Source organism: Thunnus albacares, chromosome 8 (assembly GCF_914725855.1).
Source record: "Thunnus albacares chromosome 8, fThuAlb1.1, whole genome shotgun sequence".
In the NCBI taxonomy this organism is placed as follows: domain Eukaryota; kingdom Metazoa; phylum Chordata; class Actinopteri; order Scombriformes; family Scombridae; genus Thunnus; species Thunnus albacares.
In genome coordinates this window covers 2,823,361-2,843,524 of record NC_058113.1, presented here as the reverse complement: position 1 = coordinate 2,843,524, position 20,164 = coordinate 2,823,361, and the positions used below count along the sequence as shown (strand labels likewise).

The following is a 20,164-nucleotide window of genomic DNA, read 5'->3' as shown; positions in this document are numbered from 1 at the left end:
GGGGTCACAACTCCCAGGTTGGTGAACCACTGCACTAAGGCCTTAAAGAACTATAGAATTTTAAAAAAAAATCTACTCATATTTAATGTGTTTGTAAATTCAGCAATTCTTTTATTTTTCTTTTGTCCTCATATGCCTTCCTTCTACTACACTTTGTTCCTTTCCTTCTTTCACATTACTCCTTCCACTCAACTCACAATTCATATACATTTCTTAGTCACATTTTACCCTTTTCTCCCCTGCTGGCTTTCCATTATCTTCTTTCCTCGCTTTCTTTTTTCCCCATTTTTCTTTCCCTTTCTGCCCTCTTTCCATTTTTCTCTCCTTTCCTCCCTTGCAACAATACTCCTCCTAAGGTCATTCTCCTTCAGCTGCTGCTGCTGTTTACAACTTTGCAAGCAATAACTTTCTGCTGTCAGCAAAGACATATTTTCCAAAGAAAATGCAGTTTCTAATCTGTATCTGTTACCGCACTGAAACATATTACATTTTGCTGCTACAACAACCTGTTTTCTACAAACTACTTTTCAAAGTTTCATCTTATCTCATACTGGTGTTGATGTGACTGTTACACACTTCTTTGATATGAATGTGCTCATTTAGACAGGAAAATCATAGATTATCAGAGCCAGTTAATGACCAGATTTGTCACAGTGGTTGAACAGAATGACCAGTATTTAAGCCAGACAGTCTGATGATGTGAATGAAAAGGATAAAAAGCCAAAGTGTATTTTCCAAATTTATCCGTACACTGCAGAGCATATTATTATTCAGTATGGTAAACCCTTCACAAGTCCTCACACCTCTGCAGTGTGTTTGCTGTCATCATCCATCGGTGCCAAAGATCAAGGCTACAGAGAAAGGAGAAACACAAATCTACCTGCAATCATTGCCAAGCTGAAAGGTTGAAAGATTGTTTACTTCTTTTTTTTTCTGAGCTACCCATCACAAACAAACAACTTGGACATACCCTTAAATGACATGAAAATATGAAAGTGAAAAAAAAAGATCTAGACTGAGTGCTTAGACTTACGGTGCATGTTTGATGTAATGGTACAGAATGGTTCAGGTTCAGTATATCATGTGCACTAGGAGAAATAGAGAAAAACTGCATACTTCACTTTCTTGTAATCTCACACCTAACCTGTTTTTTTTCCCCTTTATAGATTCACAGAGCCATTCCTGAGGCAGCAGTGATTTTCCTTTTCTACCATTATATCCTCTTAAGGGCATAACTCACCCTTTTACTGTAATTCCAGGTAAAACAAACAAACAAACAAACAAAAAAATCAGTCATTTAAAGGGACACTACACCAATTTTGCATGTCTGAGTAAATTAAGAGTTATTAAGAGTAGTACTCGGCCTGTGAATACAGTTGTATAATGTCTTCTGTGGCTCTGGAGAGACTTTCTCAAGTCTGAGAAAATAACCCTGATAATGTTATAGTGATGTCATCAGCTTAATACTTATTTAGCTCTACGTCTACATCTTAACACGTGTATAACAGTCTAAAGAGCCAATGAACGCACATATGAAATCATAGCTGGAATGTCTTCTTGGATGTGTTATGGTTTCCCAACAACTGGACATAGAGTGGAACAAAGACTATGTGGTGATTGGTCCAACTGAAGTTTGGTGATATTGTTAGCCCTTTTCCATTGACACTTGTAGCTGCACAGAGTGAAACGATGCTGTGTTAATCTGCATTTCCATTACCATTTTAAATGTGCCAAGTCGTCCCCAAGATGGACCATCTCCAAAGTTGGGTCAAAGCATGCCTGATCACCTCCTATGTGGGTTGTGTTGACTCCAGATGGGCTTCATCATCATCCAGTGACGATTCAGCGACAATGGTAGCTTCCTCCTCTAGGTCCATTTCCTTATCCTGCCTCTGTTTTTCAAGAGGGTGGTAGATGCCAAACAAAACCGTCACAACAGTCTAAAAACCCATGATGACAACTAGCTGGCTACCAGCAACTGTTGCACAGTGCAGTAGAAAACCACGCTAAAGAAGGTGCTCCTTTTAAACATCATCAACTCAAGACAAGCACGTCATTAGTTAAAAAACACCTACAAGCGGGTGGCCCTGTTGTAATGGAGATGCAAATCCCTGCTGCTTGGCTTCCATGCCAAGTCAAACCGAGTCAAGCCAAGCCAGCACATGTGTATGGAAAAGGGTCATATGTCTCTGGACACAGAAACAGTCAAACACACTACAACACTTATGATTCCATCACCTGAATTAGGCTGTTACAGGACCTGAGCCACATTATACGTTCCTTCACAGTCACATTTCAGTCAGTTTGTTGTAGCTTGTCTGTACATGAGCACAAGCTGTAGCATTCCAGGAATTATCCATTGTCTTCTGCTGTCACTGTTTGTGCAAGCCTCAGTATTTATTGACATGCTAATGGTAAAGTCCAATGCCAAAAGCTGTGGCAGCATGTGCAAGGCTGCTGGCAAACAGACTGGCAGTCAAGAAGCTTCAAACTTCTGCACTGCAGCACAACCTCTAGAGGTGTTAAGGTGTACAAAGCGCCCAGTCAGCCCTTCTTCAGTAATATCAGCTAAACGTGTAGATAAATGGGCTGTGAACCGAGTAAACAGCGGTCACATGTACAGACCAGTTTTCAATTACCTTGCGGTTAACCCCGCCAAGAGGTCTCAGTCACTGCACAGCACAGCAGCTCATCCCTGCGTCCATGCCTCTCTGTTTCACTCTGCCTTCCTCTCTCTAGTCTGTGCTGGTCTTTGTCCTTTAGCATCCAGCTGCTATCAATGCATCTTAACCAGTTCTCACAATGATGAGCTTTTAATTGGTGAATCACACTCTGGTGGCACATTTCCACACAAGTTTTATTTTACTTTTACGAACCTGTAGTTTTGCAGTCTACACACCTGGGCGCTATAAACTGACTTGGTTGTGCATACGGATGTGCTCAAGCCTTGTTGCCAGTGTGACACTTGGTTAATTCCACCTTGTCTTTGCTGTGTTTTCATTGCTGTATCATGAATGATGAAGCAAAACTGCTTTATCTGTCTGTGTATGCACATTTCTGCATTTTTTTTTTTACACACAATGTTTAGTCTTGACCCTATATAGACTTATGCACTCATTCCCAGGTGTTTAGAACACCGAATCTGAAGTTTTCAGGATCAAAATTCAATTCACAGAGCATGCTGCCTGGCTGAGTCAGCAGTGGTCTGTGCTTTTTTTTTTTTAACCGACTCACAAAATACAAACAAAAACAAAAGATACACAATTATGACTCCTTCCATTTCTAACCCCCTCCAAACCAATTTATAAATCCAAACAAGTCCTTTATCTTCACCATCATGCACCATTTAATGCATTATCAGTCATAAACATTATTACTATCCTTCAGTTCTCACTGTACTTTCATCCCACAGCACAGGTAACATGCAATGTTAATACTGTAGAGCAGCACTGACAGAAAAAGAGGACAATTATCTTCAGTCAGAAAAGAGAAAAAAAATAAAAAATAAAAATGGTGGTCTTGGATTTTTTTTTTTTTTTTTTTTTTTTTAAATAGTAATTAGGTACTTTTCCACTGGTTTCAGCATATTGTGTCTCTTTATTTTGCAGTCTAAAAGCTATCTTTTCAGACTTAATCATTTCTATTGCTTCAGTGATCCATTCTTTCTGAGTTGATGTATATAGTTGGTGTATGCATTGAATATATTCTGCTGAAGATATGCAAATCTCCCACTATACATGATTGAGGTGTTAGTGAATTGGCTATATTAGTGTGGATCATCGCTTGCTTTGTTATGCCACACCAAAGATCTTTCATTTTACTGCAGTTGGTCTGTGCATTCTAAAAATATCCCTCTACATCTCTGTCCTCCCCATTTATTAATCTTCTCCCTGAGAAGGAGACGCGACAGCAGCTCATCACAGTTGAATATGGGACAATACGGCTCCTTCTATCTATTTGCCTGTCTGAGTTCACATAATCACTCTGATATCTGATATCAGGGTGATTCCGCTCAGACACCTGTCAGTCACCATCACGGTAAATCATAGACTGTAAAAAATATGGACGTGTCACTATGACGTCACCCATTGGTTTGCGAACTGCCATTCTGCAGGCTTGAGCGTAGCAATTTGACCATCACCATCTTGGATTTGGCCGTCACCATGTTTGATTTGTGGAGCCAGAAATGACCATATTTGGACGAGAAGGTGGAGCTGACCAAAGCGCTAGCTGCTAGCTTGGTTAGCACGGTGCATTTACAATCTATGGTAAACAGTGATAATTTAATTTTTGCTAGCGAAAAACAGGCCTAAAACCGTTAAAACAAAATGTACTTACCTAAAAAACTGATCATCCGACTCATTGATGAGTCTTTTATTACAACCAAACGCTGAACAAGACTGTTTTTAGACGACCACAATGTTACAATTAACTTTAGTGAACTGAAAACACACTGTGAAATAGCAGCAGCTACACCTATACGCAATGGTTACATTACATAAGCAACGTTGTTGCCGTGATAGCAACTTGTCAATCACAACGTAGCCACGCCCTAAAATTTAGCTGCTTTATCATCTATTTTACTCTAAATGGGACCATAATTTACTAAATGAACATCATGCTGTATTGAAGAAGACTTGAAACTAGTGATCGAGACCATAAATTCATTAGGAAACTGTTAACTGAGGTAATAAATCAAGTAAGAAGTAGTAGCCAGTGGAGTCGCCCCCTGATGGCAATTAGATAGAACGCAAGTTTTTGGCACTTCTGCATTGGCTTCATTTTTCAGCCCTGGAGGTTGCCGCTTGGGGGAAATGGGGAAATACCAGCACACTGAGCAGGGAGCTGTTTCCCTGCTTATTATTTCTTGCAATTGCAGCATAGTCGCAAGAGGGTGGCACTCATGTTGTCTATGTTACATGTAAGTTTAGGACCTGACAATTATACTAAACATATTAAACACAGTCTCTGATCCTTTCATTGAGACAGAGGACCTCCTGAAAAACTCAAAAAAAACCCCTAAACATTACTGTGGAAATGTTTAAAACATTTCATAGTAACATAATGAAAAATATATTGTATTCATACCATTATAGTGAACAGAACCAAAACTTGAGTAGACTTGGAAATCTTCACTCCAACAAACCAGGCCTGTTTGTCGTTTCAGAGAGCTGCTCTGATGGGGTTGAGGCCATGGCAGCTGTAGTTGAAAGTACCAAGCATATTCACCGGCCACAGGGTTGGACATGAGAACAAAGCTCGAGTCCAATGGACGACACACAACAGCTGGCTTGATGTCAAGAGAGGAAATCTTGGATGTTGTATGTGCAGAGAAGCTATAGGTAAATAAATGGGAACAATGCTCCAGAGAGATTTTTATCTGGTTGTGTTTATTTTTGCTGTTGGTAATGTTAAAGTATATTGTGTTTAACTTACAAGGCCATGTTCAGTTTGTTTAATGTAGAAGCCAGATGTAAAAAGCTCATTAGTCAGCAGATTTTGAAGGAAGGAGGTTGCCATGTTGTCAGTTTGGCTCTATACAATATTTCTAGATTATACAGTTTTCGTTTAGATTAGTTTATTATATCTATGGCTTTTGCAAGATGCATTCCATTTGTGAAAGACAGATTATTGCGGTCTACTTAAAGAAACATTAAGAAAAACCTTAAACTAAAAATCTGAGTGAATTTGTAAGTAAGAAACTGAAATTTGCCTTTACATTAACCAAGCCTAAGCCTAACCCTAACCATGGCAATGGAAAAATACTAAAATGCTAACTTAACAGAGTAATAACTAGATGCATTATATTGTTTTGGATGAAACAGCTGGGTTCTGTTTCCCATGGAAAACATAAAAACAGTCCTTAGATGATTTTTTGAAAACATGTCTTGGACTACATGCACATTTAGTCAGCGGTTGGTTTCAGAAAAGCTCATCACATTTTTAAACCTGTTTTAATTGATTGTTGTAATTGATTTATAAATGTCATAAAAACATCTGAATTAACAAGATGCATACACCTAAACATACAATATGACTCCCTACAGTAGGGAGTGCTGGTAGTGTCTAATTGCTCACTCTCCCACACACACATGTAGTCTCTCTCCCTCCACTCTGACGCCCTTGTTTCTTCTCTCCCTTTGTGGCATATTTTGCAGCCCACAGTTGAGTGTTTAAGAGAGAGCTAGGGAGGTTTTGTGGATAAATGTGGGTAAAAGTGGGAAATGACTGGTGCATGATGTGCACAGCTGCACTAGGTATACGATGAAGAGGAAGTACAGTACAGTCTGTGTGCTTCTTCTCTCTGTCTGTTTGTTGTGCTCAAAATGTCATTTGTTACAGTGAAAGTAAATAAAAAGTGCACTTTGGCAGAAGTACACTGGATTGGGGAAAAGGAATTTTCAGCATATTAGTCCAAGTAGAGCTGGGTGTTTCAACTCAACACTTTCTGAGTACTGATGGAAGAAAACTGTCCCAGTATCCAAAACTGTCAAGCACTGAAACTTTTGATTAGTATTGAAAATTGTCCAACAATACCCAGCCCAAGTTGTCAAATAGTCCCACACTGATAAGACATTTAACTCATTGAACAGTGAGATTCAAGACATTGTTCTCTACAAAGGACTGCAATGTTCTGTTTCAAGTCGACAAAAGATCTGAGTTGTACTGATAAAGGCTCTATAGGTTCAAAAAACTGAAGCCTGTCCTTTTGGGACCCCTGTGTACCCCCCAATATGGACAGTGTGGGGAGTACCTCGAAGCTACATACGGTGTTCTACATTGATACTTGTAACTGATATTTAAGTCAGATTTAATCAAATAAGTTCAAATGTTATTATCATTTCTATATAATACATTTGAAGCTCAACTGTATGGTTGAGAAGGTGCATCTTATGGACTGATCAGTTTAAATTAACACGACAGCTTGGCGACAAAGACAGTTGTATGTTTAAATACTGAAACTTCTAGATAACGTAGATTTTAAAAAATGTTGCTGCGATTGCAGTTGATACTAGTACACAACACTTGTTTTTAAAGGAATAGTTTAACATTTTGGGAAATATGCTTATCAGCCTTCTTTACAAGAGTGAGATGAAAAGATGGATATCAATTTCATGTCTACATGTTAAGTACTGAGCTGGAATCAGGAGGTGATTAGCCTAGCTTGGCATAATGACTTTTTGGTGCAACATCAGCCACATGCAATGACATGATATGTGCAGTTTATTGAAGTCTTGTCTTGTCACAGTGAGGTTGCTTGGTTTTGTACCAACTAGGAATGCAACAGATCACAAAACTCACAGTTCGGATCGTATCACAGTTTGGATTGGATCATTTCTCGGATCAAATAACAAATATAACTTTGTTTTCCATTTAGTCTGTAAAACACTTAAAGCAAAGAACTTCCATAGTCATCCTCCATGGTCTTAAATGAAAACAACATTCAAGATGTCCAATGTTTAAATAAAATCTTAAAATATATAAAATATTCAATACTCAATTGTTAAATTAAAGTGCAATATGAGGCCTGATACCTTCTTCTCTTAAACATTGTAGTGAATGAAACAACAGCCTGTGTCCACATCATCAGCACTTGATGATAACTTACAAACATGAACACACGTCTTGTCCTGCAGCTTAGCGTGTTGAACGAGCCTCCAAACATTCACCGGGGAAAAGTGCACCGCTAATGTCAGTTAGCCGCAAGATAGCCAATTAGCTGCTCAGCTGCAGCACATTAAACAGCATGTAATGGTGATGATGATATCTAGTCTAAATTGACAATCAGACAGTAATTCAGACCATCATAAGAGAGGATCTATGGAACTTAGGGAAGTAACCTGTACATACATGCAGTGCTGAGAGAAGGAAGCAGAGAGGTAGCGGGACTAACCTGTCTGATGGTCCTGGCCACCAGGCTCTCCAGAACCGGTCCTCGATCTTCATGAAGAAGGTGAACTTCATCCAAGATCAGGAGACGCACGATCTGTGAGAGAGCAACATCTCCGACACTCTTCCTGGTTACAACATCCCACTTCTCTGGAGTGGTCACCAACATCTGGAGACAAACATGAAGCCATTAAGAACAGTATCCTGACTTTCTAGCACCAGTTCAACACAATTCATTACACAAAGTCAGTGAGTAAATATAAGAAGAATATACTTGTACGCAACAACACAACACTAGCAGTGGTTCTGCTCCATTCATGTAGTGACCAGCTGCAGCTCAGGACACACCTGTTTAGACTTCCCTTTGTTTATTTGATTTATCTCTATTGTGTTGAATGTCTGTCATTGTGAAGCACTTTGTCAATTCTGCTCTAGAAATATATTATATAAGTTAACTTAACATAAAACTAATCATGAACCATATAATAATATAATATAATAACCATATAATAATTGTATAATAATTGACTTTTTTACACCTCCCATTGGTAAAAAGGGCCATGAGTCATACACTGTTCACAAGATTTGGATGAGAATGCTCAAAACTCCTTATAGTCATTGTTTTATTTCAAGTACATACTTGTGGACTGCACTGTAGACAAAGCATATTAAAGATGAGCAGCACAGAAAACAACAAGGATCAGTGTTACATCTTATGAACTTCAGTTAACTGTTAGCAACTGAGTACAAGTTACAGACACAACATAGAAACTACAGAAGGCAGTTCTGTTGAGCAAAAAAATAAGAAGAAGATGGAGCCATGCACAGATGGATGAAGACGTGCGCACATTTTCCAGCAAATGTCAAACTTCCTACATGTAATGAAAATGAGCAAGGGCTTTCCATCCTGTAGCTGTCCTGCGGAAACAGCATGTCTGCAGCATACAGAAACAGATTCAATTGTGAAACAGTGGCTATAATTCAGTAAACTGAATATGTGAAAAAATTAAAGTGGGGAATATTTACTAAGTGCCACAGTCACCACAATTTTTCAATGATCAGTTTATTTACCAAGACTATAATTGTAAATGAGCTCAGCTGCAGTTCATCTGATTCACATTAAGTGCAGCTCAGTAAGATCTAATGCTGGGCTGTTGTGCATGTGTGGAAAGGAAGGAAGAGTGAGAGAAACTGAATACTGGTTAAAGAGAAGACACTTTCAGAACTGCAAGCATGTATTCTTCTCCATAAGAGCAAGGCAACATGTGAAGAAAAATCAGTTAGGGTTCCCTCAAAATATGTTTTAAGAATATGCTTTGAATAATAATTGATTTCTAAAAATCTCCTCCTTCTCCCTCATGTAAAAATCCAGAATCTATAAATATGGAAATATTGTTCATTTCAGAAGTTTAACTTCTGGACATAAGAAGTCTCCTCCTTCAATGTAAAGTCCATTCTCAGTGTTTGTGCACTGGAGGCTTCAAGTTTCCACATCACACTTATGTAAGTTGCATAATGGACCAAGATTGGCACCAGACTAGTTGTAATGTCACAAATCCTGCTCGTAGGTGCACGCCTTAAACTCTGATTTTTGGTGAACACAGAAAACTTTCCTCCTTCAGCAGCTGAATGTGAAAACAGCCTTCTACTGTCAAACTCTGCACATACATCATTCTGCATAGAGAAAAGAACATCCAACTGTAGGAATAAGAAGGAAAACACATCGAAATGGACTTTAAATATCCTGATATTATCATCACAACAAAGAGCTCAGTGATTGAATGATTTATGAATAATCAGGGTGGGAGATTTTTGATAAAACTCCTTTGATTAGGTTCTTTGAATAGCTTCTACAACTTGTAAGTATTACTGGCTGCTTCAATCATATGGCAGTGTACTGAAGTGGCAGTGAAACATAAAAAGAAGATAAAAAGTCAGGACAAATAGGCTCGTGTGGGAAAAAGAAAGGTTAAGTCATGTAAAAAACAATAGAAGAAAGTTGCATTCTGACTCTTTTGCCTTCTGTTGTAGTGCTGGGCAGAGAGCTACTGTAAAGTGCCTGAACTTTATAATGCATCTTTTAAGTTGTGTCTCACTCACTGTTTGGACCTTCCTTTAGTCTCTCTCCCTCTGAGTGTGTCTGATAGAACAGTGCCGCAGATTTTACACCTGCTTTTTTCAGGAGTTAAATTTCAGACACAATTTCCTCTGCTGCAGCCATCATGCTGTGTTGATAAATCAGGTGCTCAGGATTTTTCTTTAAATTTACATGACCTCTGACCATATTTTGTGCATCTGAACAGGAACGCCTTAAAAACATGCCAATCATGCCATTTTCAGCAGCGTCACTTTTCTTCCATTTTTCCTGTGCAAAACTTTGGTGTGGTCCTGGACACAATAACACAATTTGACTCTTTAGAACCTGAAAAAGGGCCACAATCCTTGATAACTTTAATAATAATAACCTTATTTGTATAGCACCTTAGCAATAAATGAGAGAAAAACAAACAAAGTCACAATAGAATAAAACATGAACAATGATACAAGTTAACCCAAATTAAAAGGCAAATTAAAAAGATAGGTGTTGAATTTCCTTTTAAAAATTCCATGGGAGTTTGCTGTTCTAAGATCCAGGGGAGACTGTTCCACAGTTTAGGGCCATAAAAACAGAAAGCAGCCTCACCAGATTTCTTGTGGGACACTTTAGGGACTTGTAAAAGAACAGCAGCAGCAGATCTGACAGTTCTAGTTGGGACATAAAAGGAAAGGCAGTCGCTGATATATGAAGGTGATAGATTATGTAAGGCTTTATGGATAAGTCAAAGGACTTTAAAATTGATTCTAAAAGATACAGGTTGCCAGTGCAGTAATGTGAGCAGAGGGGTAATATGATCTTTTTTTGAATTGATCAAAATCCTGGCTGCAGTGTTCTGCATTTAAACAATTTTTAAAGACTTTTTAAGGAGACCAGTAAAAAGAGAGTTGCAATAATCAGAGCAGCTTGTAATAAAAGCATGTATCGGCATTTCATCATCATTCTGAGTTAAAACGGTCTAATTTTGGCAATTTTTCTCAGATGAAAAAAATATGTTTTTCCAACCCTGTTAAAATGACGAATAAAATTAAGATCAGAGTCTAAAATCACACCCAGATCTGTAACATGTGTTTTAATTTTCTTGGACAGGCTGGCAAACGCTGACTCTAGTCTCTGCCTTTCTGCTTTTGAAACTGTGACTAGAATTTCTGTTTTCTGCTCATTTCTTTGTATTATTTTTTTTTACTCATCCAGATGTTGATATCAGTGAGACAGGTAAAGAGCATTTAAAGAACTGGGGTTGTCTGGTGAAACAGATATAGAGTAGTGTATCATCAGTGTCACAGTAATATTTGACATTATGTTGACTAATTATGTTGCCCAGAGGAAGTATGTATAAAGAAAAAAAGAATAGGACCTAGAATGCTTCCTTGAGGAACACCGTATTCAATGTCAAATGTCTGTGACACAAAGTCACCTAAGCTAAGAAAAGATTTTCTTTCTGACAAGTATGAGTGAAACCAGTCAAGCACTGCGCCAGAAAGACCTTCTCATTTCTCAAGTTGATTGATTAATATCCCATGATCAATTGTATCAAATGCAGCACTCAAATCTAACAAAAAGAGGACAGCCACAATATTTCAATCAGTCAAAATTCTCAGGTCATATTCTACCTTTAATAAAGCTGTTTCAGTTTTACTAAATATCCTTCACTTATGCAAAAACAATAAAAATCCAATATTGCCAACAATGAGCACTACTCACTTATATGTAGTATTCTCCACAATAGTCTAATACATCCAGAAATATTATAGAGAGATATTAGCAGAACATTTTCTCACAGCAGAATTTATATTGTCTTACAGTATGCATCACCTAATCCTATCTGTTCCTATACCAAATACCAGTAATCCTACATGACAAACTGGGCCTATAACAAGCATCAGACAAGTAAAATCAATTTTCTGTTGCTATATGATTGCTGCTACATTATCTGTGAATTTGTCTCAAACTCATTTGGTTTATTTCCAAATCTACCTCAACTGACTAGACCACAAAACCCTCTCTTTCACTTGGAACAAAATCTATTATGTCAAAACAAAAACAGAAAAACAGAGATTATTTTACCCAAAATAGGACAAGACTGATCACATTAGGCTTTGAGTGAGTCAGTTAAAACATTATACAAAAAAAAAAAAACTAAACTAGCATTCTCTATTATTTCTGCAACAATATTAAGATTATTGCTGAGATAAATGTCTCAGCAATTTCTTGCTCACATAACTGAATGACACACACCGTAAAACTCCCTCTAGAATACTATGTCAGATTCATGCCTCATCAGTGCCCAATTACCCATAGCTTCACTCATTACAATACAGATAGAGGCACCTAAATCACAACACCATAATAACAGACATAACATTACTCATATCTTGTGTTCTAAAGTCAGTTCTAAAGTCTACAGTGTTTACCAGAGATCTGTGTCAGTCTATGATCCACTACATCCTCAAAAACATCCTCATAAACGATCCTATGAGGTTTGAGTCATATGATTTACAGCAGGATACAATCTGTTGCTTCATTTTTTTTTAGACAAATTATATTCAACAGTATCAACAAATCTCACCTGTATCAAATGACAACAGACATCTTCTTTGCAAGTTGCTTAGTGCCTATAATTACAGTGTGATTCTATTCTCTTCTTTTCTTTTCAAGAAAAATACCACAATGCATAATTAATGGTGTGTGAACTGTTTGGCAACCTGTCCATGGGTGTGAAAATTCCTATTAAACTCTTTCTATAAAGGCAGTTCATTAAATCCTCTCTAGTTTGCATTTAAATCAATCTATGCAGCCATTAGAGACTGGCATGCTCACAGGAAAGGAAGCGCCGGCTTCTAATTGGAGCTACTGGTTAATCTAAATGGAGGCTCTGGCAAATGGAGCACAGGCCAAAGTGCTTTCTTAATTGCCTCACAAATACACACAAAGGAGAGCAGAGAAAACATGCCATTGTTCGCTTGAATGGTGTTATATAGCCTATTTATCAATTGATAACAGCATGACTGAAATCAATCCTCTAAATCCAAAAAACGATTCTTAGTTTTCATAGAAGATTCATGTTTATTAAAGGTAACAATTTAACCAAGAATGAGTTCATAAAAAACACTGTAATAGCCTGTAAGAGTTGTTCTCTCAATTAATTCATTGCTAGACTAAAGAGTGGTTCATTAATGGGCCATATCATGAGAACTGATGTCAGAATAACAAGTCCATACGGCTGATGACAGAGTACTTTTGGTAGCTTTTCCAAGAAAAAGAACTATATATCTCACACCTTGGAGGTCATATTGTCCTTGAATCCAGACAAGAAATAATTTTCAAAACCAGTTCCTACCACATACAACTCCACCATTAGAAATAAAGTGGCAGACTGTGCACCGTGGTACAGAAAGTGATGTCACCATTGTCTGGGGAAAAAACAACAAGAATAGAAAGGTCAGCCCCCACAAGTTTGAAGCAAACTTATCCCCCAACTCACACAAACAGACTGAAACACTGGAATTGAACCTTGAAATAACATCCTGGCACTGCTCACTGCAACTCAAGACTCAAAGTCGCACTGCGATGCAACTCTGGGAAGTTTGGAGAGAAGTGACACCAAATGTCCTCTAGACTTTAGGTCTGGGTTATCACTGCAAGTCTGTGACTGTGAGGGTATAAAATGCACAAAGAGACTGGACTTTAGACTTCGATAAAGGCCCTACCAGACTTGATGAATTGTGCAAGTTTGAACCTGTAAAGTCTGTAAGTGTGGGGCTTTGGACATTTAGTTAGTTGGTTAAGATTAGTTTGAGGCAGGAAGTGCACATAAATGGTTTATTGTAGTCTTCATAATATTTTGATGTGGTAGCCGTAGACATTTTTTACATTATGTCAGACATTTTTTACATTACTGCCACTGCCTGGCATGTATGTAGATGGATGTATATTTTCCCCTTTTTAATTCTCTGTCTGAGACATGTTCAGCATATAGGAGACACCTGTGACATTTCCTGCAGCATTTACAGGAAAGCTTGTTACTATATGATTAGTGGGATATTTTATGGAGGTGGATTTTAAGGTGTAGCATTTATCAAGGCAGATTATTTACAGATGTTAATATGCACATTTCATTGATTCCAGAGTCATTATACTTATGATCATTTAAATTTGGAAAATGTATTTGTTTGAAGTGACTGTTGAACATTACTTAACTTTCAAGGGTTTGTTTGTCTATTGTACTGTACTGTTTTTGAACTTTCTTCATACAAGAAGAAGAGCTTTCTGTAATATTAGCAGGCTAAATGTTAACAAAAGCAGTCTGAAATGTTCTAACTGTAGACATACTGTAGCTAGGAGCATCAGGGTCTGTGGGGTCGGATTGTGAATGTACAGTACATGAAGCATTCAAAATGAATACTGGCTACTGTACTGTAAAAAGGGTAAAAGAACAACACTTGAGTTTAAGCACAAAAACAGCTTTTTCAGCCAATATGGAGCTTATTTATACAAAGTCTGGTATACGTCATAAGTATTTATTTTTCTTTAAGCACACAAATTAGTACTTTATGATCTCAAACTAATAACTTGTGTATAAATGCCAACATTTGTACTCAATTTACTGACAATATTTTATCTCTCTACTAATGGAAGGAATTTCTGTCTGTGTGTCTGTATGTCCTTCGCTAATTTCTTAAAACGTTCATCTTATCAAGTCCACACTTGGCAGCTGTATGGCTGGGGAACAAAGGTAGTGCAGTGTTGAATTTGGTGCAATTTGGACACGCAATGTTTAATATTAATAAACTTTGAATGAACCAGCGATCAGTGAACTGCTCCGCTCTGTGCAGGGGCAGGGCGGAGCTTCAGGACTCTGCCGACTGACTCCAGCATGTCAGAGAGAGACCAGAGACAAGGAGTGACACCAGTCAGGGAAAAGTGCTCTAAAAAGAGAAAAGTAGACAGCGAAAACAGCCTTTAATCAAGAATGGACACTTAGCAGTGAGTGCCTACACAGGAGGCATTCAGGTACATCGTTGAGCGTAGGTCACCCACGTTTTGGAAGTGTTCAGAGCCCAATACACAATGACTGTAGTTACGCATGTATTAACAGAGCAAATATTTCCACAGGCAGTTCAAAACCAGCTTGTCTCATATGTTCTGAGACCAAGGCGACTGTGAGGCGCCACAACAGACAAAGCACAGATCTTTTGAGCACACATAGCGTGAGCGGCACGTTTAGCGGATGAGCATTAAAATACCCACTCAAATCCAAACTGAAAGCACAGAAAATAGGAACGATGTAAGAGTCCAATAAGATCAGTCTACTTTATTTTAGGATGCACATTATTTTAGTTTTAAATGCAGCCCTTATTTTACTTGATATAAGGAAAAAACATGTATTTACTATTAGATTACTTATTATCTATAACATCTGTGTGGCACAGAATGTTAGTTTATTTCATGTTGTTGGTGTATATACTCATTCACACCTCACATCAACTGTATTCATTTTTCTATGCATTGAAGTAGCGGCCGGAGGCCAAGCAATTAGCCTGTTACTGAATGGGCAAATGAGTAAATCATGCTCTCCAATTACTTAACTTGTAGCCAGAATTAGTCATTCATGCTCACAAATAACTACATTTGTGTGCACACATTAGTCTAAAATCACTGTTAAATTACTGTGCACTAGTCAATATGGGAGGAGCACTCAACCTGCCAATCCTTCATTTTAATATTGACAGGTACACATTCATACATTTGTCATTTTCCCCTAATTTTTATGGCCAGTAGCAATGCTGGCCAGCTTACATTTAGCTGCACATATACAAGTATGTATTCTGATGCAGTCAAAATTACACATGGTTTTTTCTCAGGCCATGACAATCTAATACAAATAATCTGGTAGGATTTAATGCAGTTTTAACTTGATTTAGGACAAAGATACATGTATATACTTTAGATTTTGGATGGAGACACAGTATGTGGATATACTTTGGATTTTGCCTGTTTGCCATGTTTGCTTTGAGATCCCTTAAACATAACATAGTTAATGTTCTGTTGACTGATGTGCACAACTATTAATATTAGAATATAATTTTGTTTCCTCATGATACCTGCTGGGTTCACAATATTTGAAAAGCATTTGCTTCTAAAACATAAAGATAACATTGAACATATCCACAGATGGCTACATTTCCCTTTCAGCTTTACACTTTTATGTTAATTTATTGTGTAGTGGGAGTAATGAGCTTGTTTCTCAGTGGTAGGCTTGGCATGGATGTGTGCAGCCATGCACAACACAGGCCATGGCGGGCATCGCTAACTTTCAGCACTAACCAGCTAATTATCAGGTTGTGTTCTGTTTGTTTGAGTAGCGATCAATTAAAAAAAATGACTTGTAATAACTGTTTTTGAGTTAACTTTTATGGTTTTTGCTTTTATACTCAGTCATTTTATTCTTTAGTGTTCTTTTTTTTTAATCTAGCATTATGAAACCAAAACTGGCTGAAACACACCAGCAGCTATTTCAATTTCTCTGCATGTGACTTAACTTGATCCAGAAATGTTGACTGACTCCCTTCGTCCTCCCTTGACAAGAAAACTGTCTGGCTGTGAGGCAGCTCCATCTGGGATGTCATTAACTGATATTTCCTCTCTGGACAGAAAAGGAAGAGGACCGGGAAGTCCCAGGATGCCACCCACCTGCACACTGGCATCCACATGGCAGCATCCCTCCAAACCCCCTGTTTCCATGGTAACTACTGCAGCCATGTAGAGAGAAGGATGTGGGAGGAGGAGGTAGGTGGGAGCAAGATGGAGCAGGGAAGGTACAGGAAGACATTTACTGGACTGTGATATATGAACATCTAGCAGCTTGTCAAAGCAAACTGTAATGAAAACCTTTTCAATACTGTGTTGTCATGTGCAAGGGTGTGTGTCTTTATGTTCAGTCCTCGTGAGAATACTACTCACAATTGGCTATATATGATAAAAGCAATTACTGCAAAAACTGCTCTTCTGTTCAGTGGATGATGCTGGCATTAAGAGTGAGAGTATATACTTCAATCCAGGAAAATGAACTCATTCTTGAATGGTAAAAAGGTAAAGAAAAATCATTGCAGCCTCTTGAAAAATGTAGGAGCCCATAAACCCAGTTACTATGATTTATAACTCTGCTGCTTAAAGGCTGTACTCATGTTTCTGCTCACTAATCTAACAATCATCATTCCTTAAATAAACTCGCTGATTTTTGAGCTACAACACTATAAAATATGCACATATACAAGAACTGAATGGAATCAACTAATATTTTGTGATTAACTTTACTTAAATATATGAGTTTCATCATTTCAAGTTAATTCAACCTAACATCTCTAGTTTTTATTTCAATACTATTTTGAAGTCTCTTGACTTGAAATGATGGGTTGAATGAATGTAATGCTAAGAGTTCTCTCAACTCATTAAATGAAGTTTCTAAAGAAACACGGTCAGCTAGATTAGCAGATTTCCCAGGATGCAATGTTTGAGAGTTAAAACTCTCCAGGGACTCTTCTTTATTATAGTGTAAGGAAAACATACATGATGGAAAGTTGCTGTGTCTTTAATTAATGTTAAAATAAGTCATGTTTGTTTCTTTTCATAACAATAAAAGCAAACCATGATGAAGGTCATTTAATTCCTAGCCCTGTACACTTGAGTGACAGTCAGATCTGTGAGAGCAGCTTGATTGTACTAACTCTACAGCACAGCGACCGAGGCTGCGAGTTCTTAATGTCAAATGAAAAAAATGACACTTCAAATTAAGAAAATGTCAATGAAAACCAAAATAAATTTGAATTAGATTTACAATTTCAAACAACCAAACAAAGGCAAGGGTTTAATCAACATGCAATATTTAGTCAAGATAACTTTTGGTGGTGTTATTAACCTAAAATGTTAAGGCAGCCCTTTCACTCATATTTTTAAATTGAAACAACAAATAACAATTTACAGTGAAAGCAAACAACCAAGCAAACTAAAAGAGAGAGAGGAACAAAAAAGCAAGCCTCAACAACACCTTCTTTATTTATAAAGAGACTTTAATTTCCTATCATGTGTCTGCTCAAGCAGCCCATAGCCTCAGGCTAATGTCACTCTAATCAACCATTTTAAAAAGGTACAACAACTGACCCATTTCTTATTTAGTACTTAAAACAGACTACTTAGTGCTCCCCACCATGTCATGCAGCCCCACCAACAAGCTTCATTAACTAAGGTTACCTTATAGACACAATTCAGGTTCAACAACAAAAAAGGTTACAAAGCTAACTGACTACTTTTCTTGGTTTACATTAAAGTCAATTGAATACTTTGGGGTTTTGGTCTGTTGGTTGGACAAAATATGACATTCAATGATGTCATCTTGTACCCCAAATGGCCATTTTTCACTGTTTTCTTTTAAGTTATAGACCAAACAATTATTCCAGAAAGTATTTGGCAGATAAGTGAATAATCATCAGTTACAGCCCTGATCATATATCTCCACTGAAATATACCCTTCATCTCAAAATTCAAATGAAATAAAGCTTCACAAGTTAAAAAATCCAGCCCTCCAGTTAGTTTTCCACTACAATTATTTTAAAATGACCAGCAATATATTGTAAATAATACTGAAGATGTCAGATTCTTAAGGAATAAATTTAAGGCTTTAGCAGAGAGTAGAAAATGTATGCACAATGTATACATACTGACTTCAGTACCCTCACCTTTTTATTCCAGGGTTAATATTAAATCTAATCAAATTAAATCAAAATTAAACAGCTATTTAAAGTTAATTCTTTCTCAATCCTCTCATCTATACATGCATGATGATCCCGATGAAGGCCACAGTCTAAGAATAAACCTGTTCTCGATACTAAAACAGTTTTTTACCCTTTTAATCCTGCAAAACGCTTTCCCTCCTTCATGCTCGTTGAAAGCAGGTATTGAAAGCAGGTGAGTGCCAGTGTTTCCACTCCACTACGTACACCACACAGCCACAATGAAAGAAACAGTGAGTGGGGACTTTGAGGAGAGACAGAAAACAACCAAGGTTACAGTGCGTGGCACCATTCTGGTCTATTAAATGTGGACAGTCCTTTTCGCTCAAGCACTTTGTGCAGATGTGTTGACACTAACAGAGTCAAATGAAGACACGAGAGAGAGAAAGTGAACACAAATAAGTAAACAGAGATAGTGAAGTGCTGCAGAGTCGCAGTGAATCTGACTAATCATTCTCTTTGTGAAATCTTTTCACATGACCTGATAGAAATGCAACTTTAATACACCTTCGGATTAGCTGGAATTGGCCTCATTTCATAGGAATAAACCCACCTCCCGCCACCAGCAACCCCCCCCCTTCACACACACACCAAACCCAAACCTTTCCTTTTCTCTATTCATAAGTCTCACAAGGCTTATAAACTTTAACTCTAAGCTGTGCAATCTCTCAAATCCAACTCTTTTGGATTTAATAGATATGTATGTTTTCTCAACCTTCTCAGTCTCATAGTTCAGTCTTTCATTCTGGATCCACCACCTCGACTTCCCTCTGAGCTGCAGGAGCCAGGTTCTCTCACTAAATATCTTCTCAACCAACAGCTTTCATCCCCTTTTCTTTGGCCTCATTGAAATGAATCTATCCTCCCTCTACAACCCAGAAAGAAACTCCTGCATAGGGGAATTTCTTTCTAAGATACCTGAGGTTGAATTCACGTACCATCATTAACACCTCATACTGACTGCTCAGTACTTAAATACTAGAAAAAACACATTGATTACTTGAGGAATTAAACATCTCATAAACTGACAAATTGAACTCAACAACTAAACATAATTGGTTAATTCTGTCATCAACAAAATGACTCTCATCACTTTGAGTGTTTAACAAAGCATATTGTAATAGAGTGGTTGTTAAATTCATATTTGGGAGAAAAAATAGGAAATGTTTTTCAACAACTGTTTTGGCCCATATAATGTACTTTATGTAAGTATGTATTTGAGATTTCTGTATAATAAACAATTGATACACTATTCAATTATGTTTTTATAGGTTAATCCCTCATTTAAAGGCAGTTTCCCTGCTCATTAACTAGCTGAGCCATGGTCCTTTACGAGCAGGTCACTTAAAGGTTCAGGCTGGCAACAGTCAATATTTTTGTTATTGTCAAC

General features: G+C 37.6%; 1 protein-coding gene across 1 annotated transcript in view; it reads right to left on the bottom strand.

Annotated features, from left to right (window-relative positions):
* The window catches only part of ascc3 (activating signal cointegrator 1 complex subunit 3), a 175,498-nt gene that overhangs the window by 87,452 nt on the left and 67,882 nt on the right, over positions 1–20,164 (bottom strand). The window contains exon 11 of the mRNA XM_044358139.1: positions 7,895–8,059. Coding sequence (XP_044214074.1) covers positions 7,895–8,059 — 165 coding nt within the window. The remainder of the gene's footprint in view (positions 1–7,894; positions 8,060–20,164) is intronic.